At 52.7% G+C, this 26676-nt stretch overlaps 11 protein-coding genes across 11 annotated transcripts; 5 read left to right on the top strand and 6 right to left on the bottom strand.

Annotated features, from left to right (window-relative positions):
* Window positions 1-1406: 1406 nt before the first annotated feature.
* PFLUO_LOCUS2740 (uncharacterized protein) lies at window positions 1407-2839 on the bottom strand (the record flags this gene model as incomplete). The annotated part of the gene is made up of 2 exons (XM_073779912.1): window positions 1407-1501; window positions 1576-2839. The coding sequence occupies 2 exons, from the start codon at window positions 2837-2839 to the stop codon at window positions 1407-1409; spliced, it is 1359 nt and encodes a 452-aa protein (XP_073636819.1).
* Window positions 2840-5156: 2317 nt separating this feature from the next.
* On the top strand, window positions 5157-6788 carry PFLUO_LOCUS2739 (N-acetylglucosamine kinase 1; the record flags this gene model as incomplete). The annotated part of the gene is made up of 1 exon (XM_073779910.1): window positions 5157-6788. One exon carries the CDS (start codon window positions 5157-5159, stop codon window positions 6786-6788), a length of 1632 nt encoding a protein of 543 aa, XP_073636818.1.
* Window positions 6789-8180: 1392 nt separating this feature from the next.
* On the bottom strand, window positions 8181-8881 carry PFLUO_LOCUS2738 (uncharacterized protein; the record flags this gene model as incomplete). Its single annotated transcript, XM_073779909.1, has 2 exons — window positions 8181-8451; window positions 8523-8881. The coding sequence occupies 2 exons, from the start codon at window positions 8879-8881 to the stop codon at window positions 8181-8183; spliced, it is 630 nt and encodes a 209-aa protein (XP_073636817.1).
* Window positions 8882-9127: 246 nt separating this feature from the next.
* On the top strand, window positions 9128-10065 carry PFLUO_LOCUS2737 (uncharacterized protein; the record flags this gene model as incomplete). Its single annotated transcript, XM_073779908.1, has 2 exons — window positions 9128-9464; window positions 9551-10065. 2 exons carry the CDS (start codon window positions 9128-9130, stop codon window positions 10063-10065), a joined length of 852 nt encoding a protein of 283 aa, XP_073636816.1.
* A 672-nt stretch (window positions 10066-10737) lies between these two features.
* On the bottom strand, window positions 10738-11987 carry PFLUO_LOCUS2736 (3-deoxy-7-phosphoheptulonate synthase; the record flags this gene model as incomplete). The annotated part of the gene is made up of 3 exons (XM_073779907.1): window positions 10738-11751; window positions 11830-11885; window positions 11945-11987. 3 exons carry the CDS (start codon window positions 11985-11987, stop codon window positions 10738-10740), a joined length of 1113 nt encoding a protein of 370 aa, XP_073636815.1.
* A 487-nt stretch (window positions 11988-12474) lies between these two features.
* Window positions 12475-13333, top strand: PFLUO_LOCUS2735 (uncharacterized protein; the record flags this gene model as incomplete). The annotated part of the gene is made up of 2 exons (XM_073779906.1): window positions 12475-12531; window positions 12578-13333. 2 exons carry the CDS (start codon window positions 12475-12477, stop codon window positions 13331-13333), a joined length of 813 nt encoding a protein of 270 aa, XP_073636814.1.
* A 628-nt stretch (window positions 13334-13961) lies between these two features.
* On the top strand, window positions 13962-15203 carry PFLUO_LOCUS2734 (uncharacterized protein; the record flags this gene model as incomplete). Its single annotated transcript, XM_073779905.1, has 1 exon — window positions 13962-15203. One exon carries the CDS (start codon window positions 13962-13964, stop codon window positions 15201-15203), a length of 1242 nt encoding a protein of 413 aa, XP_073636813.1.
* A 252-nt stretch (window positions 15204-15455) lies between these two features.
* PFLUO_LOCUS2733 (uncharacterized protein) lies at window positions 15456-16637 on the bottom strand (the record flags this gene model as incomplete). The annotated part of the gene is made up of 4 exons (XM_073779904.1): window positions 15456-15598; window positions 15659-15772; window positions 15824-16010; window positions 16095-16637. The coding sequence occupies 4 exons, from the start codon at window positions 16635-16637 to the stop codon at window positions 15456-15458; spliced, it is 987 nt and encodes a 328-aa protein (XP_073636812.1).
* Window positions 16638-17433: 796 nt separating this feature from the next.
* Window positions 17434-18373, bottom strand: PFLUO_LOCUS2732 (uncharacterized protein; the record flags this gene model as incomplete). The annotated part of the gene is made up of 2 exons (XM_073779903.1): window positions 17434-17813; window positions 17899-18373. 2 exons carry the CDS (start codon window positions 18371-18373, stop codon window positions 17434-17436), a joined length of 855 nt encoding a protein of 284 aa, XP_073636811.1.
* A 1317-nt stretch (window positions 18374-19690) lies between these two features.
* On the top strand, window positions 19691-21328 carry PFLUO_LOCUS2731 (uncharacterized protein; the record flags this gene model as incomplete). The annotated part of the gene is made up of 3 exons (XM_073779902.1): window positions 19691-20040; window positions 20091-20643; window positions 20696-21328. The coding sequence occupies 3 exons, from the start codon at window positions 19691-19693 to the stop codon at window positions 21326-21328; spliced, it is 1536 nt and encodes a 511-aa protein (XP_073636810.1).
* Window positions 21329-24926: 3598 nt separating this feature from the next.
* PFLUO_LOCUS2730 (uncharacterized protein) lies at window positions 24927-26608 on the bottom strand (the record flags this gene model as incomplete). The annotated part of the gene is made up of 2 exons (XM_073779901.1): window positions 24927-25209; window positions 25269-26608. 2 exons carry the CDS (start codon window positions 26606-26608, stop codon window positions 24927-24929), a joined length of 1623 nt encoding a protein of 540 aa, XP_073636809.1.
* Window positions 26609-26676: the final 68 nt, after the last annotated feature.

The raw sequence follows: 26676 nt of genomic DNA, 5'->3' as shown, positions 1-26676 counted from the left end.
AGATAATCACTCCGCCGCCGCAGCCAGATGAGAGCCAAAAAAAAATTGGGGGCAGACGGGCGACGATGCGAGGCCCCCCGGTCGGCCCACGTAATTGGGGGTGATAAGTATTTTAGAGAGTGGCTTGGCAATGTTTCGGGCAGTGGAGAAGAGGCGACGCCCACTAGTTAGTATGAGAACTTTGCGCGGGCGGAGAGGCTGAGGAGCGAGAGTTCCTCTCGTATCGGTCGAGCGAATCACCCCCAACGCGGGTTCCACAACCGCTGCGCGTGGTTGGGCCGCTCCGATCCTGCGAGCCGACCGGGACCCATCCGTCGCGTTTCGTGTTGACCACTCAGTCGGGTTAGCGCACTCAATAAGGGGGGAGTGGCGTTGGCGAATAAGAACGAGCGCTGGGGGCGAGGACCGTCGCACCAGCACACGCGGTCCCCTGGGACTGGCCACACAGAATGGAAATTCTGGAAAGAATCGGGTTCGCCACCGCGGGTCAGTGGAGCATCCAGGGGGGGAAAAACCTTGGCACTTTTTCCGCGTTGGGATTAGAGTCGGTAGTCCACGCCAGCTTTTCAGTGAAAAGGGGCAACGTAAATGAGGATGTGCAGGGGGGGAGAAAGACGGACCGTCGGGAGGCGAGCAAACCAAAATGGACGGTGGAAAGGGGAGAATAAGACCAGTGTCAGAATACATACCCTAATCGGGTGATATGTCAACTTGTCTTCCTTTCTTTCCCCTAAGAGTCCTTAGTTGATGTCGCCATCGGCCCACCCATTAAGCATTCGGCCGAGGCCATCGTTTCTGGGCATTCTGATTGAATCAATCCAGATTAAGCTATGGACTAACTAACCAATTCCGCTTCGTAGACGCCTTGACAGCCGTTTAGCTCCTGATCCGCGGACATATTACAAACGCATTGTTCGAGCCAAAGAAAACGACAATCCAGGAGATGTCCTTGTCTTGCAAAGGGAGTAGAAGACGGTACCCACGGTGGAGCTACATGGTGTGAGTTTGGCAATAGTGAGGTGTTATACTAGCTGCCAAATGGGAGCTATTGAGGAATTTTCCGCGTCGCCCAGCCATCGAAGTAGGAATCTCAGCACGCTGCATCTTCTGGCTGGCTTCTATAGCCGTCCACCACACGCAGCTACAACGTAGCCCCTGACAGACTGAGAACGGAACTGCGATGCTACCTACGGGATAGGAACAGAAATATGGCCTACCAACGCGCAAGTCTTCCGGGTATATTTTAGCTAGATCGTTCTGCCAGTATTGGCTCCATCAAAACGATCACTAGGAAGTGAGGAGGCAGAGTATAATGGAATCCACTAATACAGTCAATCAATCAGTGCTGACCGAACTCCTTCTGCTCGTCCGCTCCATCCGTCTATCTCAACCAGGCATACTGCTAACTACCTAACTAGCGTGTGGTTCAGCTTCGCGTACGCCCGGATTGCCGGTTCCCTCGTAGCCCGCGGCTGATACGCCAGGATCTCTGCAACGGCCACTGTGAGAGAGATATGTTTGTCAGCATTTTGCTACTCGAGGCAAAGAAAACGAGCACAATGAATAAACACTTACGCAAGAGCAGCCCCTCGGTCCCCAGCACATCATCCAGCCCCAGGGCCGGTGGTACTAATTGCTCACACACGCGGGCGAGATCCACGCGGTCCAAACTGCCGGGCCCTGGGTGCGAGATTGCGTCAATCGCCAGCGCCCATGCAAGAGAGTTGTACAGGACTCCCTCGTGGGTATAAACCCCGCCCGCAGGTTTGCCCGCGCAGACCGTCTGGAGGTGAGCATTGGTGACTCCGACGCCACGCGCGTCGTGGAGGAAAGCCGATGCGTTGCTGCCGGACTGGGGCTCGACGATCTCGTCGAAGGTGGAGTAGACCGTCGTGGTGGGGACATAGGCGGAGTCGCCGTCGTCAGCGCGCAAGACCTGGATGAACTCCGCGGTATATTCCTGCTGGAAGATCGAGGGCGTGCAGGCTACATCATCCAGTACTGGGCAGAGGACATTCGCGTCCACGGTCCCGTGGAAGTCCGGGCTCATGGCTATGAAGTCGGCGACTGCGAGCCGCGTGGAGGGCCAGTATTTCAGCGCCCATTGCGTGTTTAGCCCACCCTGCGACCAGGAGATCACCCCCACCGACTTTCCGGCGCTGAGTGCGGAAATGTAATTGATCGCGTACGCCACGTACTCGGCGGTTACCTGGGAGTCTGACAGCGATGCGCGCGGCATGTTCACCCACACCACATCGATGCCGGCGGAGCTGTTGGCCAGCTTGCTGAAACTATAGTAGTAGGTTGTTCCCGCCGGAATCGCCGTCCCGGGGATGAGGATGACCGGTGTGTTGCCATTGCGACCGAAGGAGAACGAGTCCGGGATGTGGATGGCCGCGCGGAGAGTACTTTCGGGAAGCGAATACGGCGCATCGGCGGCGGCCTTGTAGGGGTAGATGTGCTTGGCGATAGGGTTTGAATTGTCCTGTGAATTCAGCTCACTGTCCAGGTATCCATTGAGGAACGACGCAATCTCGCTCGGAATGAGTCCGGCTGCCGTGATGGCGGTGGCTGCGTCCACGATGTTGTCCGCTCCCGACACGGCCAGTGCGATGTTCGACAAAGCCGACTGGACGGATCCCGGAGTTGTGGAATTTGTGCCATGCTGGAGCCGCGAAACCACGTCTGAAATCGAGGCCGCTGTGTCTTCTCCGATCTCCTGGGGTTCGTTCGCGAGGGTCGACAACACCTGGATGAGGTCGGGATCGGCGCGACGAGCAAGCTGGTCGGCGATGGCGCCGCACGCGAGCCCCAGACTAACAATGACACCAGCCTTCATAATGAACGACCCAGTAGGTAAATATCCTAGCTACATCTTAGCGTTTTGCGTCGGGATGTGGCTGCCCTATCCTCCGAGTCACGGAGCACACTTACCACCGGCCTTCGTTGGCGACTAGGTACTGAATAGTTCTAGCAATACCTCCTGCTTGGTGAAGAAAATATTTTGAACCACCTCATTTCCTCCGTTGTACATTGCCGGGCTCCCACCTCGGTCTCATATGCCTTGGGCGTTTGTCTATCTCCGGTGACTCCGGAGGATCGGCGGAACTAGTCATGGCCGAGGACCACCCCAACCGAGGAAATGTGCCCGAAAACCGGACTGTGCATGGATTTCCTTCAATATCATTGAAGCGTTCCCGAACTCTAACCAGGTCATCACCTCAAATCACAGGCCTTCCTGCTGCGGGCGCTAGGAAGATGCGAACCTGCGTGCGGGGAAAGATGTGATCACGCAGGTACAGAGGCTCAAAAATTGGTCTTGATGTTTGAATCGAGTACTGATCGAGCGTAAAATATAAACCGAGACCGAGCATACCTGAACTGTGTAACTGGAAAATCAACAAAAAAACGTGGCCGCCTCGTCGCTCCGCCTCCACTCGTTCTCCCCACAGATCGGCACGCGGGGTTCAAGTGCCGGGAACGGCAGAGTAGAGACGTGCACAAGGTCAACAGAGCGGTGGTGTTAGAGATGAATCATTATCGCCGCTGATACTGTGTGGATGTGTTTACTGACTCGAAAGGTACAGGTAGGATGCAATGGTAAATCATTTCATAGATCGAGCCAGGATATATATTCTCGTTCCGACCGGCACATTTGATCGGAATGATTTCCATTACTGCTTTTCCAGCGTGCTAGGATTATGCGCGACCCTATGCCCGTGCTGATCTATATAAATGACCTACTTCCCCCCGTCAGCTGCTTGCATTCCATCGTCCAGACCAACTGAGACTCGCCTTGGGAGGATTGGCGACCCCTTCTTCCCGCGCCCCGGCTTGATCCATGACGATCTTTTCGACCTACTCGGGTCAACCATGATGGCTACATTCCCACAGAAAGGGGCAGTACCTCTCCCTCGTGTCTTCCGCCGCGAAACCTAGTGTAGACGTGGTCGCCCTCCCGGATGGGTTCGCCGTTTTTATCCTGGACTCGTTCGACCGACATTTGCAGATAAACGTAGTGGGCAGGTTACTAGAATCTACGGATGCTAGGGGTATCACCCATGATGTGAATCTTGCACGCAGGTGATGTCACCCAGCGCGATTGCAAACTCCTCCGGCGCATCGAAGTTCCAGAAATTCGCCCCCGGAACCCGATCTGGGGATGAATGTTTCTTCGGCCCAATCTTCTGCCGGAAGAGACTCTCACTACTACATACGGACTATGTAGTGCCGTAATAGACTACCAATACCACGTAAGCAACGCCCGAGGGCCAAGCCGGAGGCCCCGCGCAGTGGTTGCATAGGGACCCCGATCCCCGGGCCTCACCTGCCCTTGAGGCCAAACATGTTTCAGATGATTCTGATCCTGTGATGGCGCCAGATCCGGGGTTCATGGCGATCCGAAGAAGCTATGGCCAGTCATTATAAGGACTGCAAGTTGATCGGCCGGACGGGCCACCGCTTTTATGTTGGGCGACGGGATGGCACAGTTCCTGGGGCAGTTTGGCAGAAAACTCCACATGTAACCGTCCCGGGCAACGCTAACGTTGCACTCAAGGGGGAAAGTCGTATTGAGTATGCGAGTGAAGCACCATACCGCGCGTGGAATGAGTGAGGGATAATGTTCTTGACGGGCAGAGGGAAAAGAACATCGGAAGAGCCAAAGAAGAGCAAACAGTAGCCAACCCAGATCCCCGGCATACATCAGTGTTCGGTCTTGGGATTAAGTAGTGCGACCGCCCCACCGGCAAAAGGTCACTCTCGTTCTTACCCACCGCCGCTGCGACGACGGGCTTCAGAGTTGCACTTTCTGCCACAGCCTGCGGTGACACGCTCGGAATGGACCAATGCTGATCCATGCTTGGACGCGACTCTCGTTTGTGCCGCTGCTGAAACTCCTGACCCCTACAACACACCATCGCAAGTGGGGAGAGGCAAGAGAGACAAGATAATCTGGGAAAGTGACTCTATCCCACCGATCCACCCTGGTGACTGTCACCTCACTCAACTACTTATTATCTTCACCCGATCCCCCCCTGATTGCCTCTTTCGTTCACATTACACATGCCGTCTGACTGATTGATCTTCCTCCCCCACCCCCCCGAATAACTTGCGGCTCTCAACATCACCCTTCCTTCCCCCCCCTGATCGAGACCATGTCGGCCCCGCTGGTCAAGATCTTGCACCGACTGCAGGAGCTCTTCCACAATGTCGTGACCGCACTAGAAACCATGATTCTCTTTCCCTCGCTTTTCCGGGGCTTCTCACACCGGCGACGAAAGCCCTTCCTGGGCGCACACTGGCGCCGCCGGTCTCTCGATGATTTCGCCGATGAAGTCGATACGCTCTTCACCACTCCCTTGTCCTCCACCCGCAATATGGCCGACATGTCGGAGAAGATCCGCGCACAGTTTCGCCACTGCCTGCAGTCCAGTCCCTACTGCATGCTGCCTTCCTACAACCACGCCCTGCCAGCCGGCACGGAAAAGGGAACTTTCTTAGCGCTGGATGTTGGCGGCTCGACGTTCCGTGTGGCGTTGATTGAACTGAATGGCCGGGACGATGCGATGCGCATTGTGAAGGTGGCATCATCGTACATCGACAACCAGGTCAAGTTGCTGGAAGGAACACAGTTCTTTGACTGGATGGCCCAGCGCATTGATGAGATGCTGAGGGATGTGGGCACCGACTACGGCCGTGGTGATGCGCCGCTGGCCATGGGCCTGTCCTGGTCCTTCCCGATCGAGCAGACCTCGGTCAACAGTGGGCTGGTGATCCACATGGGCAAAGGGTTCATGTGCTCGAACGGAACTCTGGGACAAGAGCTGGGCGATCTGATCATCCGATCCTGTCGCAAGCGCAGTCTCAATGTGTCGATGGCGGCGCTGGTCAACGACAGCTCCGCGGCGCTCCTCTCGCGCGCCTACGTCGACCCCAAGACCCGCATGTCACTGATCTTGGGAACCGGGACCAACATGGCGATCCACTTCCCCGTGCATGAAATTGGCCGGTCCAAGTTCGGAGTGCGCCCAGACGGCTGGTTCGACCACGCCAAGCACGTTATTATCAACAGCGAATTGAGCATGTTCGGTGGCGGCGTGTTGCCCATGACACGATGGGACGACATCCTGAACCGCACCCACTTGCGTCCCGACTACCAGCCGCTCGAGTACATGATCACCGGCCGGTATCTGGGCGAGATCGTCCGCTTGATCATGGTCGAGGCCGTCGAAACCGCCGGTCTATTCGGTGGCGAGCTGCCACATTCCTTGCGCGAGGCGTATTCCTTGGATACGAGCATTGTCGCCTTCCTGGAAGAGGACTCATCCACCTCGCTCGCCGCTTCGGCCGCTCTCCTCCAGAAAGAACACACCTTCCCATCCTACCCCCCCGTGGAAGACCTTCGGTTCCTGCGCCGGGTCTGCCAGCTTGTCTCGCGTCGCGCGGCGGCATACCTGGCTACAGGCATCCACAGCATGTGGTGTCTGCGCAACCAGGCCGAGTCCTCCCCCACCTCCTCCCCCACCTGCGAATCGCCCATCAAGGAGTCCCCAGAAGTCACCGTGGTTGAAAACGAAGACGCCTCCAATAAGCTCTCCATTGCCTGCGACGGTACCGTCATCAACAAGTACCCGGGCTTCCGTGCCACCTGCCAGAGCTACCTGGATCAGTTGACCGAGGAAACATACCCTGGCTGTAACGCATCCATCCAGCTGAACCCGGCGCCCGAAAGTGCCATCCTAGGCGCAGCGGTGGCCGTTGCGGTCGCCGTGGCTGAGCAGCAGTAGCAGCAATTGGTGCACGACTTTGATCCGACATGAAGTGACGCATGACCACCTTGCGCATAGACCTTCTTATTATCCATTTTACTCCATCTCGTATCTTCACTATCTCCCGCTTTCGGCGCATGGTCTCTGATTCTCCTCTGGTCTCATTTTGCACGTGCATCTTTCGCATCGTTCCGATGGAAGGATATCTGGATGGCTAATTTGGTGACTGAAATCCCCGAAAGGGGGGTTCAACCACAAAATGGGAGGATTTCTCTACTTTTCTCTTACCTTTTCTTGTTAATCCCGTCATTTTCTCCCATCAGCATTGCAACGGAGTTACCACCAAATGTCTTTATGATCGCTTTAACGATCGACCTATTTCTCTCCCATGAGAGCTCAATCATGTTCTTTTCTTTCTTTCCTTTATTGATATCATTTTCATCCATCGAGGCTCACAACTCTAATGTGAGCCTGGTTTACCATTCCGTCCTACATGCTGGACGGCCATGAAGGGAGTTTCTGGCGTGTTTTCAGTCTGGACAGTTGTGTGCTGTCAGTGGACGTTTTTCCTTTTTTACTATGGGTTCATTGCTCTCTACGGGCACTGTATGAATGAATGGGCCTGATTATCAGTAATTTTTTTTGTCTGAGGGTGTAGAGCCTCATCGTCGACATGGCAGCCATGCTAAGAAAAAAAGCTTTTGCAGTTTCTACTTTCTGTCTCCATCTCAACAGGAATTGACCTAGCTTGAATATTCATTCGGTTGATAAGAGGTAGAAGGAATAGAGAACACATCTTCTCCCTGACTGTATCCACATCTATATCCAACTCTCATTTCTTGGGACGCCTTGATCTGGTTAGCGTCCGGCAAGCTGGATGGTCTTGTGTAGGGTAGCACTGTCGGACGCAGGGACGGTATGGTCGGCTCGCTTCAATCCTGCTGGGGGCCTAGCTCCGAATGTGACTCGGTAGAAAACAGTAGACAGGTTTGCCAGACACTGATCGTTGTTTCCATTCATCTAACGTATACTCCCATAAACGGGACACGTGCCTTGGAGATTGGTTGTTCGGTTAAGATGTGGCGTGTCCACTCGGAGTGGCCGTGGAGGCTAATGATTATAGCTTCCCACGGGCTCCGCTGCCTCTCAAGGTGTCCGAGGATGTGAATTGGGTACTGATTTCGATGTCACCTTGAACCACGGTGTAGCACTCCAGGAGCACTCCAATTGCAAGCGCGAGATCTGCGTGGCAGGAGAAACACATCTCAAGGCCTTCCTCATTGTATGGGAATGTGCACTGCACCTCAATCCAAATGACATCCATCTCGAGATCATGCCCTCTTCTTTTCTTGCATTCCCAAGCACAATCTGCAATGATAGGTAGGCGCTTGATGCGCCTATTCAAAGTTCTCATTCCTTACACAGATCCTGCAGCAGCTCCAGCATGCGACTCTGCAAATGGTGCAGCTCAGAAGCTGTCAGCTTCGCCTCATCGTCGTTCACCGCTTCATTCCTCACCGTCCCAAAGAACGGAATCCCCATCCCTCGCAACTCAGCCGCCATGGCCTCTGCCATCTGCGCAGAGGCCTTGTACACCTTCTCGTCATAGTTTGTGAGCTCCGCACGGTCTTCGGCCACGGTAGATATCTCTTTCGGGTCAACCGGTGCGCCGATGGATCGACTAGAGGAACTGTCAGTGATGTTTCGGATTCATGTTGACACAGAGAAAAGAAAATAAAAAAGAGGACGTACAGGACAGCGTCTAGCTCCTTCTTCTTGTCCCCCCGCGCGGCTTGTTTCGCGAGGAGTGCTTCGCGCCCTTTCCACCATTGCCGCTCGTGGGTATGTTGGCTTCGGATTAGGCCGCGGATGCGCAGCTGGGTCTCTTCGCTTTGGCCTACGGTGCGCATCACATGGCGGAGGGCTGCGGGCCAGGTGGTTATTGTGGCTAGATCGGTGGGTGGTGTGCGGGTGTGAGATGGCGGCTTGGCCTGGTCATGGTGGTGCTGTTCTCGGGCAGCAGAAGGTCCCGGCCAGGGCTGACCCTGCGCATTCAAGTCGCAAAGAGTACGGAGGACCGAGGACAAGTCTACAACGTTGTAAGTGGCCATGAAATTCTCGGTTTGTGTTGTAGGAAGTATGTGGGTGAGTGAGTAAGTAAGTAGTGAGTGCAACTAGTACTGGGCTCCATCCGTCTTGGCGTGTCCCGTGCTTCCCTGGAAAATTTACCTCGTCAACCATTTCCCTTCCTCCGTTGTTCTACCCCCACACTCCAATCCAAGAACCACAACCCTCCCATTCAGGCTCCCAAAGCCTAGCCTTGAGTTCTCCTCCGCCTCCCACCCATCCTTCTCGCCATGTCCCGATCCGCGGCCGACGCAACGCGGTTCACAGCGACGGGCCCCTACGCCAGCTCCAAAGCCAGCGGCAAGCCGTACAGTCTGCCCGACTCCCTTCAATCGAAGAACACCGCCAAACCTGCGCCACACAATGCAAATGCAAGTGCACCAAACCAACCTACAGGCCCGGGCGGGAAACCCGAGAACCCCCGGGAGAAGGTCGAACGGCTGCGGGCCCAGGCGCGTGCGAGCCGCGTGGGGAAGGAGTCGCTCGTGGACCGCTTGGTTGCTTCGGGGCAGAGAGTGGCGAATAAAGCACACAAGGGGATGGTGTATACGTTAATTGCTGCAACAGGTGTGTATCGTTCCTCCTGTCTTTCTTTTCTCGGTCCATGTGTAAGGACAGAGAGAGAACTACCTTGCTAACCGGCTTCCGAAAAGGCGTCTGCGGCGTCCTAACAGTCTACTCAATGGTCTCACTCACGCTGTACAACCGCCGCCAAAAGAAACTGTGGATCGAACGCGAAATCGAATCTCTCAAGCAAGCGCGCATCGCCTACGCGGCCGGCACGGCGACACCGGAACAGATCGATATGGTCAAGAACGAGGACATTGGCGCAATCTATAAGCAGAAGAAGGAAGAGGAGAAGGCGCAGCGCCCGTGGAATAAGGCGAAGCGGTTTCTTGCCGAGAAATTGGGTGGGGAGGAGCAGGATTCTGGTGTGGTTGCTGCTGCTGTGGGTGCGACTACTTCTGCAGCCACTGCTGCCGGGGAGAATGCCAAACAGACTGGTGCGGGTGTGATGGATGCTGTCAATGCGAAGAGGGCTATCGACGCTGCAACGTCGAAGACGAAACCTTTCGCGCCGGGTCAATTGGATGTCATGGCTGAGAACGTGGAGCGCGCAGCCAAAGACTCGACAAAGGGATGGGCTAGCTGGTTGACGGGGCGGTAGACCTTGTGATGGTTGGTCTATCTCACATTCATCTCGACTGACTGGCTGGTCATGAACAACTTCCCTTTTCTTTGCATGGCATCCTGCGGATCTCACCGATCTATTGTGCGGCTTGCTTCCATCGCACCAGGAGTTCTACGGCGTTTTTCTGTCCTTTCTTCTGTCTTCTTCTGGGCTGTATTCTCCATTTTTCTTTCTCTCTTATCCAGTGAGTCCGAGCAGGGCCTCCTGTATATCATATTATGTACAGTACATAGATCTAGCCCAACGAAGCACCGTGGTCTCACTCGCCAATACTAAATTTCTATCAATAGTAAATCCATCATTAAATATTGCCAAAAGGGCCTGGCCTGACCTATAAGAAGAAAAAAGGATCTTCCGGGTATGCGCTTTGCCCGAGACCATTGGCGCCGCGCCGGTGGAGCAGCAGAACAAGAATCCTACTTAAGACTCGATCTTCGCTCGACAATCCTATCAGTGGGTCTATTTTACTTTTCACATTGCAAAAACATGTTCGGCAGAATTACTAACAGAAGAGAAATGGCTGAAAACAAGCCCCAATGCCATGCCCACGGGCACAGACTCGCAAATAAACTAATTTTAGGTATCTACTTCACCCCTTCCCTCTTCACCACCGCCACCAACTCAATTCAAGAACATAAAAAGACTTTTTTAGTGGCCATTCGTGCCATTGGCCTTTGATTTCCGCGCCGTACGACGCGCGCGCACGCCGTCCGCCAGATTCTCCAGCACATCGACGGTCATTTCCCAGTTGATGCAGGCGTCGGTGATGCTGACGCCCCGGAGCAGGCCGGACGCGCCCTCGGGAGGGACCTTCTGGTTACCCTCGTAGATATTGGATTCGATCATGACGCCGACAATGGCGGACTCGCCCTCGCGCAGCTGGTCGGAGACCTCTTTGGCGACGACGGGCTGGTTGAGGTGGTTCTTGCGCGAGTTGCCGTGCGAGCAGTCGACCATCAGCACCTCGCGCTGCTTCTTGGCGCGCAGGGCCTCGCGCGCGCCTCGGATGCTCTCGCGGTCATAGTTCGTGCCCCTGTTCCCGCCGCGCAGGATCACGAATCCGTGCTCGTTGCCGGCGGTCTTGGTGATCGCTGCCAGGCCCTGCTTCGTCACGCCGAGGAAGCGGTGCGGGTGCGCGGCGGCCCCGATGGCGTCGATGGCGACGCCCAGGTTGCCGTCCGTGCCGTTCTTGTAGCCGATGGGGAAGCTCAGGCCCGAGGCCAGCTCGCGGTGCAGCTGGGACTCGGTGGTGCGGGCGCCGATGGCGCCCAGTGAGATCAGGTCGGCGAGGAACTGCGGTGAGATGGTGTCGAGCATCTCCGAGGCGATGGGCAGGCCCGTGCTGGTCAGGTCGGTGTACAGCTTGCGGGACACGCGCAGGCCCTTGTTGATGTTGTACGACTCGTCGATGTCCGGGTCGTTGATGAGGCCCTTCCAGCCGACCGTGGTCCGGGGCTTCTCGAGGTAGGCGCGCATGATGATGCACAGGTCCTTGGACAGTTTGTCCGACACCTCCTTCAGCCGCCGGGCGTACTCGAGCGCCGTGTCGGGGTCGTGGATCGAGCAGGGCCCGACGACTACGAGTAATCGGTCATCGCGTTGTTCGATGATCTCAATGGCCTGATTCCGGCCGGAGCGCACAGCTTCCGTGGCACGGTTGGGCTGTTGTGGAATGTGCCTGTCAGTTTTTTTTTTCTATCTCTTCCCCTCTAGCGGGGTTGAAAATTCAGCATGACTCACGGCAGGAATCTCGGTCTGGAGGAACTGCGGCGACAGCAGTGGATCGTATCCGAGGACTACATCGGATGGAGACGTTAGTTGAGTGTGCAATTGACTTGTCTGGTGGGTGACTTACCGCGAGTGTCCTCACTGACTTCGGTGGTGTTGACGAGGGGCATGGCGCCGGTGGGATGAATCTGGCACAGTGAGCACAATGAGGACGCAACAAGGAGTGGAAGTCCCGTACAGAAGAAAGAGAAATATCACCACAAGAGAAGAAGGAGAATGGACAGTGGCAGATTGACTCACAGGAACACCAGTTGAGAAAGTCGGAGAGAAACCAGAGCCAAAAGGCGGAGTGGGTCAAGCGCCGGGTGACTCCGACTTTAAGTAACTAGAGGGAGGATGTATGCAGGGGCAGCAATAATTGGCTCTTGCAGTTGGGAGAATAATAGCTAGTAAGACGGAGCTGAAGACTTGCAGCAATCAATATCGACTCGGCTGTGCGACCGGACTTTCCTCGGATGCTGTGCAAGACAATCAAGCCCACTCGGTCTAGTGTTGGCTACACCAGAGGCGGTTTGGACATCTGTAGTGCGTACCTATAGTGACGTTGGTCTCCGCCCTTGCTTCCCCATGCTTTTCTTCCTTCCTGCACCTTCCTCCATGTTCGGCGTCAAGCGACCGAGAGACCCCTCGGAGCCCGAGGGCCATGATTCCAAGGTGTGTCTATCCCTCTGTCGCTCATCTCTGTACTCACCCCTCCCAGAAACACCGGCTGGGGCAGCGTCCACAGTCCGCACTTCCCCCCGAGCTCGACCAGTCCCTTCGCTTCCGTGCCCCCACCCTCACTCCGGTCGACTCGTCAGACGAGGAGGTAGATGAAGATGGGGAGGAAGGAGTTGCTCTTCAGAAAAACCTAGGGCCCGGTCGCCTACCGACGCTACAGCTGAATCCCGCCCACCGCAACGGCGGGAAGCCTCCCTTGCCCAACGGCGACGACCTCTCCCCCTGGCTGTTGAGCGCGAACACCAGCAACAGCAGTGTCCTACCTTCTCCCATCTCGCACAATCTCGTCCACCAGTCGCTCAACCTCAGCGAGTCCGCCACCGCTCCGAGCCATGGCTACTTCCCGACGCCAAAATCCTACCCTGATGACCCCGACCCCGAGAACTCGATGGAGGGGGTGGCCTTTGACCAACCCCTCAAAATTGCACTCCGTCTCCCCAGCCCAATCAGTGAAGACGAGGACGCTAGCAGCATGGCGGGCCGCCGGACCCCCAGCGACGTGGAAATGACCTACGACTCGACTTCGACGCCGCTGCCCTTTGCTGAATCAGGCGGGCGGCCGTGGACGGATTCACTCGTGATGCCGCAGGCCGGCCGGTTGTCTGCCTCGATCTCGCCCACGCCCTCAGAGCTTCCTCGGAAGAAGCCCATGCTGGTGATGGGATACCGAGCGGACTGCGACAAGTGTCGCCGGAGGGTTCCGGGGCATTACAGCCACATCAAAACCGATAACTGAGGTGTGTACACTACAACAATGACTCTGCATCCTTTTTTTGCGTATCTGGCTTGCGCTGGGGTTTGCTTTGCGGCTAGACATTTGGCCTGATTTTATGATATCCCCCCTGTGGCAGGCGTTTTCTCTTTCCGCATTTCGTTATTTGGGCGTTGGGAACAAGAGGATCGGGTTCAAGGATGGAGTTCTAAAGGAGTTTCGAGAGCGTCAATAATATTAGCATTAATCCAACTGTCAACTCCTTCCGCCGCGGCGCTGTTCCGATGCGCATCCGAAATAGATGACATAAGCAGCTAGATCCGACGACCTGTCAAGGCGGAAACTTCAAAAGAGTAGTAAGTTCTGAATTAATTATTGGGTATTGTCAGGAGCAGTAGCTAGATGTAGACCGAACGGTGGTGTCTGGTGCAATTGACATCGAAAACCAAACCTACAAAACACCGCGGCAGGCGGGAGGGGGGGAGTATCGCTTAGCCGATCATCATTGCCGGCCGACGGTAAGTCGCCATCCAAGGCGCTTCCGACCCCGGCATTTTCCTATAAGACCCATTCCGGGGTTCCTATTTCTCATTTTTTGGCCTGGCGCGTGCAATTCATTCCTCCAGACATATACACACATAAACCGCCGACCATGGCATCTCCAATCCCGCGCGGCCTCAAGCAGGTCCTCCAAAAGACGCCCAACGACATCGTGATCCTCTCCTCGCTGCGCACACCCGTAACCCGCGCCAAGAAAGGCGGCTTCAAGGACTCCTACCCAGAGGAGCTGCTGTCTAACGTCTTGCGCGCCACACTCAAAGCCAACCCGAACCTCGACCCAGCCCTGATCGACGACGTGACCATCGGCTCCGTCCTACAAGAGCTGGGCGGCGCAAAGGCCGGCCGCATGGCCCAGATCCACGCCGGCTTCCCGCATTCCGTCCCCTTCAACACTGTCAACCGCCAATGCTCGTCCGGCCTGGCGGCCATCACGCAAGTGGCGAATGGCATCCGCGCCGGTGCTATCAACGTCGGCGTTGGCGGCGGCATGGAGTCTATGACACGCAACTACGGCTCGCGCGCTATTCCCACCGTCCTCTGGCCCGCTCTGAAGGAGTCGCACTCCCAGGACGCCCGCGACTGCATCATGTCCATGGGGATCACGTCTGAGAACGTGGCCGAGCGGTATGGCGTCTCGCGCGCTGACCAGGATGCCTTCGCGGCGGACTCGCACCACAAGGCTTCCGCCGCGCAGGCCGCCGGAAAGTTTGATTCCGAGATCGTCCCCGTCACCACCAAGTCCGTTGTCCCCGAGCAACCCGAGGCCCCGGCCGAGGATGTGACTGTCAGCGCGGACGATGGCATCCGGCACAGCATCTCAGTCGAGAAGATGGCCTCGCTCAAGCCCGCGTTCAAGGAAAACGGTACCAGCACAGCAGGCAACAGCTCGCAGGTGAGCGACGGCGCCGCAGCCGCGCTGCTGATGCGCCGGTCTACCGCCGACGCGCTAGGCCTCTCGGGCAACATCAAGGCCCGCTGGGTCGCCACCGCCGTGGCCGGGTGTGCGCCCGACGAGATGGGCGTGGGGCCTGCCGTGGCCATTCCCAAGCTCCTTGAGAGTGTCGGTGTCACGGTTCCCGAAGTGGGTGTGTGGGAAATCAACGAGGCCTTTGCCTCGCAGGCGCTGTATAGTATCCGCAAGCTAGGCATTGACCAGGCTAAGGTTAACCCGAACGGTGGCGCTATCGCTATCGGACATCCTCTTGGCGCGACTGGTGCTCGCCAGCTGGCTACTCTGCTGCCGGAGTTGGAGCGCAGTGGTCAGCAGGTTGGTGTTGTTAGTATGTGCATTGGTACGGGCATGGGTATGGCGAGTATGTTTGTTCGGGAGTAAAATGTTCGTTTTGGGTTCTTTAGTGCAATTAATATAGCGGTGCATGTATATACCTGAGTACATAAATGGCATTCACTGCGTTATTTTCAACCACTTGGCGCCTCTCTATATAGCAGATGATAAATCCTTGAGCAATTTTCTTTTAGCAGGCCACCTCCCTGCGAATGTTTGCCATTATCCCAGGCAACAGGCGGAATATACGTATCCACGACTCTTGAATCCTTCCTCCTTCCCACAAACAACCAAACAAAACTAATACTTAAACTCCTCACCTACTAATTCCTCGCTCAACCGCCACATTCTTTCAGCCTCGAGGAGGCTCGTGGCCCACGGCTTCACGGTGTCGGACAAGGGATCTGCCACCCGGGCATCAATGAGATAGGCGCCATTATTTACTAGCAGCAAAAGCAAGTTAGCCTATGTGGTGGTTGGTTTCTAGATCAACAAACACAAACCTTTGAGACTTGGGTCAAACGAAGCAAAAACATGAGTGGCAATGCCCTGGTCTGGTGTTTTGAAACTAAACTCTCTCCAGCCTTCTGCATTGCCCAATGACTTATCCGTAGATTCTATGAACTGTCAATTAGTACGGGAAATAGGAAACAGTAAAAATCACTAACGAAGTCCCCCAAGATCAACGCTCCAGTCTAGATGGTTGCCTAGATTTGTTGCGATGACGCCTGGGTGTAGGCTGAATGCGAGGAGTTCGTGCTTGACACCTAGTTTCGAGGCGAGCGAGAGTGCCAGCAGCATGTTGGCTGTCTTGGATTGGCCATATGCGACCCATTTATTGTATGTTTTGCCGTCCTGATAAATAACTGTAATCAGCCAATTACGTTTGTGAATGGGGGAAATGCTCTAATTTGCATAGACTGGTTGTGCGTCAATTACCTCGAAATTAGGGTCAGCGAAGCGGATAGGACTCAGACGGTGCCCGTCACTGCTGACATTCACGACACGAGGACTTTCGGACTTTAGGATCTTGTCCATGATCATATTCGTGAACATGAATGGAGCAAGATGGTTTGTAGCCAGTTGCTTCTCAAACCCGTCGACCGAGAGCCCGTATTCCACCGCCATGATGCCGGCATTGTTAACCAACACATCAATAGCGGGAATATCTGCCCAGCTGTTGACCTGGTCTGCAGCCGCGCGCACGCTCTGCAGGGAATCAAGGTCCATTTTCAGCGTGCGCACTTTGGTCTCTGGGCTGATGGCTTGAATGTCTCCCTTGCACTCTTCGAGTTTGGTGTCGTTACGGCCCGCTAGAATCAGACAGGCTGGCTGCGCTTTTGCTATGCTCTGTACAAAATAGCCGCCTAGTGTCCCGGGAGATACACCCGTTGTTAAAATGGTTTTGTTTTTTATTAGAGCTGCGTAGGACGTGACTAGCTCGCTGGCGGATTTCATGGTCGTGGTGTTTGGTGATGACATGGTGGTGGAAGAAGTTGTCTTGATGAGAAGTGTGGAATTTGTATGATGAGAGAAAGGCATAGAAACCGGGATATTTAGTCGAGTTTATGTACTGTGACCTTTTATCCTTGACGTCAACGTTTCTACCGCATTCGCTGATAGGTAAAGCTTGAGAAATAGTTGCTGCGGACCTAGCGTTGACCGAACGCTTATCAATCCAGCTGGGGCTTATCGCCTAACACCGAATTTACTCTTTGTTGCCATGACCAGTCGTACTCGCTAGTTGTCTAGGTGTGTTTTTGCTTTTAGTTTACGAAAACCATGATTAAAAACATATTTGAAGTTGAAAAGAAGTTAAAAGAACCAAAAAAAATGGTAGGATAGCAAGGAGTGTTGTATGACGACAAGCACATTTTCTAGCTGAGCGGGACCAGATGGTCTCAGAAAACTTACCATTGCGCGAACTGTGGCTAGGGATATCTATCTCAATATAGAATAATATTGGATGAAGGACTTTTTTTTCAACAGGGGTGATGGAAATACTGGCCACGCTTAACTATGTGTTAGTACCATAGCTACACAACTGGGCAAGACCCCATCACTCCGGAATCTTGTCGAAAACGCAATTCATTTGAAGATTGGTAACTAGACAGGAGTGTTCTCTCACGAGAAATGAATAAATGACTCTCTTGACATTCGTTCACTTTTCTGCAAATACATCATTCTATGTAGCAGGTTATTCAATAAGGCACGATTATCTATTCCAAATTGGTTTATTCGAATGTGGGCAGATTCCAATCAGTTGACAGGAGGAGCATCAGTAGCTAGTAGAGTGGGCAATCTCCTTCACTTGCAGCAAGTTCTCCTGTAGGTTCTCAATTTTGGTCTGGAAGCGTGCATAGCAATCCGAGCCAAGTGGCAAGCGAAATAGGTCTCCCTTCCCAGCACCCATGCCGGTGTCGTCTACGACTTCCAGGATTCTCTGGGCACATTTGACGGCATCGCCTGGCTGGGCGCCTTTGTTTGACTTGAATGCCTGGAGAACATGTTCCAGGGGGGTCCCAGCATAGTCCTTGTTCATGCCAGCCGCAGGCTCGACATAGGCTGTCCAAAAGTTGGTCCGAAGCGATCCCGGCTCGACGACGAGCACTCGAATATTGAATGGTGCTAACTCTCGCGCGAGGCTTTCAGACATGCCTGTTCCTTTTGTATTAGCAAGCTATTCCTTCAAATATATACCTATCTTGATACGATATGCTTTTCTAGAGCAAAGTAGACTCACCTTCAAGAGCAAACTTTGTCCCTGCGTACATCGCGCATGTAGGCAGTCCATCGATCCCGGCACTGCTGCTAATGTTGACAACAGTGCCAGACTTCCTCGCCCGCATGAAGGGAAGAACACCCTTCAATACACGAACGGGACCGTAGACATTTGTATTAAATTGGGTCTCGATTTCGGCCTCGCTCATATCCTCGATACTGCCCAGCAAAGAATAGCCGGCATTGTTGACAACAACATCAATGATACCACCAGCCTCGTTAATCGCATACTCCACTGCTTTAATGGTGTCGGAGCTCGTCACATCAAGCTCGATCCAGATGCCGCCGAGGTTTGAGATCTGCGGGTTGGCTTCGGCTGCTTTAGTGGGATTGCGCGCCGTGGCGATTACAGTGTGACCGGCTTTGAGGGCTGCTTCTGCGATTGTGGCTCCGAGGCCAGAAGACGCACCAGTGACAAGCCAGGTTTTGAATGCCATCTTGAGACTGCAAAAGACTTCAAAATGACGTTGCTTAAATGTAGTGTGGGGTAATTCAATGAGTCACCGAACGTTTTTGGTGAGATGTAAAGAGGGTGTTGCTCGAGTTTTTTTTGAATATATGACCTTGGAAATTGAGAGGCTAATCAGACAGGCTACTATCTTATGAAGTGGAAAACTTAGGAAACCTAGGAGCGTATCGCTGCCATTTTGAAGGTGGAGTGGAGCGGAGTTTGGCTACTAATGCCGCTACGGCCGGTAGGATTCCAACAAAGAAGCAGCCAGAAAACACGTGGGTATCTAGAAGTCCGCGCTATCTGTAATGTACGTCGTCAGTCTACCTTACTTTGATATTCCGTCTATTTCGAGACGGTCCAGCTTTGCAGTAGTTTTGTTACATAATCCACCACGAAGAGAGATTTCGTCCACGCTCGTAGTGCGGTCATCCATTTACTAGATCAGAGAGACCAACACCTAGTCCCACAGAGGATGGTAGAGGAGTCAGAGCTTGACCGCTACGTGGACTCAAAGTTAATACGAAAACAATGATTAAAAACATCTTCCAAAAAAATAAATTTGTTTGTAACTTCTCGCGGTAAGCCGGCGCTCGACCGCCCACCACCCGAACAGCACCACTATTCTGCACCCGCCAAGCATTGATAGTCCATCGATCAATTAATACTGACGCATGAATTGTTTTATATTGCGTTTCAACCCCCAAAAAAGACCGTTGTATGCAGTTCTCTCTCTATTTCATGCCTTCCATGTTATCTATCAGACTACCAAGTTAGGGAGGATCCTTGTTTCGAATAAGTCGATCCTGAAACACCAACCTCTCTCCACAAACTTCCACTATTTTCTAAGGTTTCCTACTCCGTACGGCGTACTGATTTCGACGAGTCTAGACTATAGCGCCCGGCAATAAGCAAGCTGGCTACATACCTCGATGGCGTACCCCTGGCGCTATCAGACTAATTTAGTACAGTACATTGACCCACTCACAACGCGCGCGGAGAATAAAGCATGAAACAGTACCTTTTTTGAACTGCGAATTCTCGTCAAAGGAAACTGTCGAGCGACTCCCGTCATCAATTGCCCCTGGCGACCCCGACCGTGCGTTCGTAGATATAATACGTTCCTTCTTCGCTCCTTTCTGTTCTTTTTGTCTTGTTCAATCGTCACCCAAGTTTTCATTCGTTATTCTCTCGGGTCTGGATACTCAAGAGCCACATTCATTCACTTTTCTTTCTCTAGGTGCTGGGTCTTCACCTATATTCATTTTTTGAATTGATATTTCATTTTGACTAAGCGATTGAGATGCATTTATATGTTATAGCCGCCCATTTGGCTGGCCTCCTCACGGTAGCATCCGCCAAGGACTCTCGAACTTTCGCCGTGAATCACTTCTATGGCAAGGGTCCACTAACTGAGGGCCGGATGGATCCCATCATCAGCCCTGGCGCCGCATCGAGCCATGTGCACGCTATCCAGGGTGGAAGTAATTTCAACTTGACTATGGAGACCAACACCTTGCTCGACTCGTCTTGCACCTCTTCCCTGGTTGAGGCAGATAAGAGCAACTACTGGACTCCGACTCTATACTTTCAAGACCACACAAACGGTAGCTTTATCTCGGTCCCTATGTTCTATATGAACGTCTATTATTTGTATGTCCTTCGATCCTCACGTTTTCTATCACTTTCTGATTCGAAAATAGCTTCGAACCAACCGATGATGAAATCAAAGCATTCCCAGTCGGTCTTCGCATGGTCAGTGGGAATAACAGTGTCCGCACACCACCACCTGGTGGCGCTGCCAACGTCCTGGACACGAGCGAAGGCACAATCCAGCCCGTGCAATGGACCTGTCCCCGTACTTCATATGATACACCCTCGTACCCTCCAAACTCTGATGGCCTCCACGGCGTCGGCATCCAGGACCCGAACAATCTGGGCGCTGGAGCTGGCTTCCCGGATATGAACTGCGATGGTTATGCGTCCCCTCTGCGAGCCGATATTCACTTCCCTTCCTGTTATAACCCCGAGGCTGGTCTCGATGCCTATGAGGATAATATGGTATTCCCCAGCAGCAAGGGGACTACTGCGGGAAAGGCGAACTGTCCGAAGGGGTGGATTCATCTTCCTCATCTTTTCTATGAGGTTTATTGGAATACTCCTCTCTTTGTGGATATGTGGGAGCAGGGACAAGGGTCACAGCCGTTTATTCTGGCGAATGGAGATCGTACTGGATATTCTCTCCACGGTGACTTTGTGAGTTCTGCTCCTATTGGTCGTTGTCGCTTTGGCTAACTGTATTGTGTAGATTGCTGGCTGGGATGAGGATGTCTTGCAGAAGATTATCAATAATTGCAATGCCGGTGACTCGGGAATGGACAAGTGTGCTGACGCTGGCACGATCAACAACTCCGCCGACAGCTGCAATATCCCGAACCTGATTCCCGAGAAGATCCATGGTGATTTGGAGAAGCTGCCTGGTAACAACCCTCCGACTGGTTGGGGGGTGGCTGCTTCGTCTAGCTCGTCGGAGCCAGCAAGCGCCGAGACAACAACCAGCGTGCCATCTGCCTCCAAGACTGAGACCGAAACTGCTACCACTACAACCGCTCAAGCCTCTGCGACCAAGACCAGCAATGCCAGTTGGTCCTATCTTGGATGCTACTCCGACAACGTGTCAAACCGTGCATTGACTGGAGTACAATTCGCCAACCTAGGCATTGGAAAAGTGACATCCACTGGCTGCATGAAGTACTGCAGTAACGCAGGCTTCAGCTTAGCGGGAACTGAGTACGCGGGACAATGCTTTTGCGGTAACAAGATGGAGAGCAGCTCCAAGATCGGGGCAGGCAAATGCAACATGAAGTGCGAGGGCGATGCCTCTCAGATCTGCGGTGGTAGCGCGGCTTTGAGTGTGTACGAGAAGGCCACGACTGCCTAGAAGAGAGCGAATGCGTACTTCCGTCGACATGTACTCGGTAAATATACCTGAACGTGTTCTTAGTGGGTCTAGGATGTCTTCAGCATGTGAAACTATAGTTTGAATCTGCCAAATACCATGTTCAGTGTGACGGAACTCCAGATTGCTTAACGAGGATGATAATGTCAAAGTCGCGAGCGACAAAATAACTAATAGGTTCCATAACTCAGTTGGTTAGAGTGTAGTGCTAATAAAGCCAAAGTCGAGGGTCCTCTGGAACCACTTCTTTTTTTGTCCTTCCTCGGACCCTTTTCACTTGATCACGTCTTCGTTCTCTGTATTATCACTCCGTAAAATTCTCCCTTGTATATTTTTCTACATTTTAAAATGCCCTGGAGTGAATGACTACTTACGTAGCGGTCTTGGAATACCTCCAAGTCAATCCAGCGAACCTGTTGGTTGGCACTTCGTCAATACTAGAGCAATTCAAAACAAATGAGAGACAGAAAATAACTGCAATTGCACAAATAGATCGCTCCGCTAAATACACTGTTACTCTCAAACGAAGATTAAACAGATTTGTAGAGATAATAAACATTGATATCGATAAACAAAATCCATTCCCGCGAAGTATTCGCTACATATGCTCACAGTATTTGCTGCTTCGAGTCTGAGATCACAAAATCATCCCCAAAATCCTGGGATAAAAAATGCTCACTCCGATCCAGAGCGACGCCCGGTAGCCTAAATATACGGCTAGTCTGTTCAGCCATAGGCAACGGAAGTCGAGTTATGCAGTCAGTGTAGACAAAGATCGTAACACCGTCGACAGTGCCATCGGGATAGCGTCGGAGGTCATCTACGCAGTAATTCTCAATGGTTTGCATATCACCCACGCAGTTGTCCGCTTCAGGTTGCTGGTAGGACATTGTTCCACTGTTGTGTTCATCTCAGTTTCGTCTAATGGATGAGTAACAAAAGTGATCAACTCACCATACAGTTCTCTTGATAGACACCCAGCTCCAGTACCCACACTGCCCAGCATTCAGGGGCTTTTTGTGAGCCATGCCCCAAGGTCCGACCTCAGCTGTAAATTCAGACTGCCAGCCTCCACTGATCCCATCATCCAAGCCCTTCTCGAATCGAGGCCTCATATCAACAGACCAGGTCATGTTTTGTGTGAAATCAGCAATTCTGCAAGGAGGCCCATCGCACCAAACGCCCAACGGAAACTCCCTCCCATAGACAAAACGAGTTGCGAGCTGACAGAATGCCACGCACGAATTTGAATGGCAATCCGCATAGTCGCAGATGCCTTCCGAGTTAATCGCGTACTTGGGCCGACAAACATCACTCATATAGCTGTGGTAGAGGACCGGCATATCGTCAATCCCGTCACATACGTCCCTGCGAAAGAGCTCATGGTCATGGTCCTGGGATGCGGCAGTCGCCTGCGCAGAGAACAAAAGAACTATCAGAAAAAATGCTCCATGCATAGTCATAATGGCAGCAGTCACGGTAGTGGCGGATGGTGAATCCTCAGATTGCAGAGGCTGTCGAGGTTCCTTTTGGCCCCAAGATAGCCCATCGCGGGAGGCTCAGCTAGGCACGGCCATTGGGGGCTAGCGCTAGTCGCAAGCGGGTTGGCTGCCTGCTGGAGCAAGAAAAAGGGGCAGTTTCCAAGCTAGATCCTAGTCATGATGGCATCAGATTCTCCAAGCTCAATGAGCTCCAGCTGATAGAACAATATAATCGTCCCGCGGGCCCTCTCGTACAAAAGCAAGGCAAGCTAGACGCCTGATATTATGGAAAATTAGCAAGGTGCATAATGCAGTGATAAATGGCCCGACTTAATTCATCAGGACCTAACTTCTGCTCTGTAATGTAGCCTGCGTACAGTAGTAATCGCAGAAAGGAGGAGTAAAACGTAGCACAGATGCCAGTTTTGTACCGTATCTCACCTCACCCGCCATGCCAATTATCAACACCATGATCTAACGTTATCATCAATTTCTATATTGAGCGGGGTAAAAGCGCATCCCTGTAAGAGGGATCAGGAGAGGGGCTGAGGTCATCTCTTTCTTGTCAACCCTTTCCGCTATCGCCTTTTCCTCAAAGAATATTTTGGATTCTGTCAAAGCCACATATGTCCTCGCAACATACAAGAGCATCTTGTCACAGCCATAATAGTACGTCTCTGTTCCTGTTATCTTTTGGAGTTGTCACCTAGAACCAGTGCATAAGGTACAAAGTAGGTGGACTGACACCAAATAAAGATATGTCCTTGCCTAATACGAATTCCGCGGATCGACGAGAGATTCTCCCGAAAAGCGTTAAGCCTGTTCATTATGACCTAAAATTGGAGCCCAATCTTGAGGCTTTCACATATAAAGGCACAGTGTCTATTGAGTACGGATAAGCTCTTCTCCAAGTGGGCAAGCAAGTAGAGCTTGATTCTCTAATACCTTTTAATGGATTGAACTCATTCCAAAATCATTGCTGACACCGCAAAAGTCTTGAGGTACTGAAGAAAACCAACTCAATAACCCTCAATATCGTCGACCTCGAGATATGTAGCACGCAAGTTCATTTCAACTCGAGGCTCGTCCCTTTTGCATCTGAGCTGTCGTATGATAAGGACAGGCAAACGGTGACCGTACATTTGCAAGATACCATCTACGCTAGAGGCATGGCAACTCTAACTTATACTTTTACTGGAACTCTCAATGAGAATATGGCTGGCTTCTACAGGTCAAGCTTCAAGGGAGAAGATGGAATCGAACAGTTCATGGCAGTGTCAAAAATGCAACCCACGGATGCAAGACGAGCGTTTCCCTGTTTCGATGAACCAGCTCTAAAAGCTACCTTCACCATCACCCTCATTGCTGATAAAAAAATGACCTGCCTCAGCAACATGGATAAGGAGTCTGTGAATGAGATTGGATCTCACAGAAAAGCAGTGAAATTCAACAAGTCTCCATTGATGTCAACGTAACTCGTGGCGTTCGTCGTGGGTGAGTTGACGAGTATCGTGACGCGCAAATTCCGTGTGCCAATCAGATGCTTTGCTACTCCTGGTAAAGACATTTCGCATGGACACTTCTCTCTTGAACTTGCTGCCCGGACGCTTGATTTTTACGAAAGGAAGTTTGAAATCTCTTACCCTTTGCCAAAAATGGACATGATTGCCGTACCTAATTTCATTGGTGCGATGGAGAACTGGGGTCTGACCATTTATCGCGAAGGAGATCTCCTGCTTGATCCAGAATCGAGTAGTGCTTCCACGAAACAAAGAGTTGCTGAAGTTTCAGCACGAACTGGCTCACCAGTGGTTTGGTAACCTTGTGACCATGGATTTCTGGGATGGTACATCAGAATTAAGCATTCTTTCTTTCTCCGTGTTTGGTGCTGATGACATTGTAGGACTGTGGCTCAACGAGGGCTTTGCCACCTGGATGACGTGGTATTCCTGTGATGTATTCTATCCGGAGTGGAGGGTATGGCAGACGTATACATCCAGGACTAGAACCATACAGAAGCTGAGTCTATTGCCAATGACTCTTACGTACACAACCAGCGATCCGAAATGGCTTTCGTTCTGTCCCTGGAATACCGGCTTTCACGTATCATGAATGGCAATCTGCTTGGCCTGTTGTACCTTTGCAATTTCCTCATCCACCTCCTCTTTCTGTAAGGAAGCAGCCTTACGAGGATTCCGGGCCTGGAATATCAAATTCAGCTCCTCGAGTGTGTGCCCTTTTGTTTCCACCATGAAGATGTAATAGTAAATAGCCTGGCAAAGGCAAACGGCCATGTAGATAAAGTAAGTTTTCCAACTAATCACCTCGAGAGCGATAGGAAGCGCAAACTGATTGATGAGAGCGGTTGCGTTCCCAGCAAAGCTAGAAGGTTATTAGCGCCAGGCGAGAAACATGCATGTAAAGATATCGAGTAAACTGACTTTTGTAGGGCCATGCCTTTGGCGCGTTGGTCGAATGCCAGAACCTCGACAGGGTACAGTGCTTGCAGCGGAGTGTAGGCGGCAGAGAAAACAATGCCAACCAGAAAAATGAAGGTAATGGACACGTCGGCAGCCGGGGCGCTTTTATAGATATGGTAACCGCCCGTACCACCAACCATACCAGCCCATAGGAGACACAGAACTGCACAGCAGGTGATCATCATCTTGCGCCGCCCAAATCGATCCATCTGGCTGGCACCAAGGCAAGCGGCTGCGCCTGACGCCAGGGTAATTCCCAGGTTGATATCAAGGACGGTGGCAGTGTTTGTGATACCAGAAGTTTTGAGCATGGCGGGTAGAAAATAAGACACACCGGACTGGCCACTTATCTGACTAAAAGCAGACACAGCGACAGCACATAGGATGGCACGGTAAATGGCGGCGCGTGAGTTGAACAGCGAGCGGTAGTCCCACCAGCGCTTATCTGCACCATCAAGTTCCAGTTCCTCGGCAAACTCATGCATTTCCAACCTCACGTAGAGGGATTCCGGGTTGTCGTTACCGTGATATTTGACCAGTATTTCCCGGCACTTCTCAGCCTGCCCATGGACGTATAACCAACGTGGTGATTCGGGGAATATGACACAACCAATTAGCAAGATGCCCGGGAAAAGCATCTGCAACCAGGTGGGAATCAGCCAGGCCATATTGGTGGTGTAGTGAACACAGCCACGCAGAACGGCGGCGGCCAAAATTGCACCAAGGTAATAGCAGCAGTTATAAAGACCAGTAATTACGCCACGATAGGCTGGGTGGGCAAATTCCACGACGTAGGACGGACAGGCGACGTTGCAGATAATGCCACCAAACCCGAGGAAGAACCGACCTGCGAGAAATTGAGGCAAGTGATGGGAGACGCCTTCAATGATGGTGCCCATCATAATGAAGGCGCATCCAATGGCAATGCCTACGCGACGACCCCATGTATCGGTGAGAGGACCGATAAAAGGCAGACCACACACAGAGCCAATCGAGTACATGCTCATGATAATGCCGGTCTGCACTCCCAGAATCTTTGCCCCGAATTGATCTTGAAAGGGCTTCATAGCAATTAGATTGCCCATCAGGGAGCCATCGTAGCCGCCCATTGTTGATCCCAGAAAAGCCAGGCTGCAGATGGCATAGAGCTGAATCATGCGCTTGCTCAGTTTCTGGACGGGCTCCAACCGCGTGCAAACTTCCAGAGCAGCGGTACCGCGCACATCGCGGAAGACGTCGACTGGCGCCTCGACATGCTCTGCGTCAGCCTCAGAGGCCTTTTCGTCCTGAAGAGAGACCATGTATGTGAGGACTGACTGATCGACAGAAGCTGGGAGCTAAAATGTTGGAGTTTTCTTGGGTTGCAGAT

This window comes from Penicillium psychrofluorescens (genome assembly GCF_964197705.1).
Source record: "Penicillium psychrofluorescens genome assembly, chromosome: 2".
Taxonomy (NCBI): domain Eukaryota; kingdom Fungi; phylum Ascomycota; class Eurotiomycetes; order Eurotiales; family Aspergillaceae; genus Penicillium; species Penicillium psychrofluorescens.
Note: the sequence above shows the minus strand (reverse complement) of the source record. Positions and strands in the feature narration are given on the sequence as shown.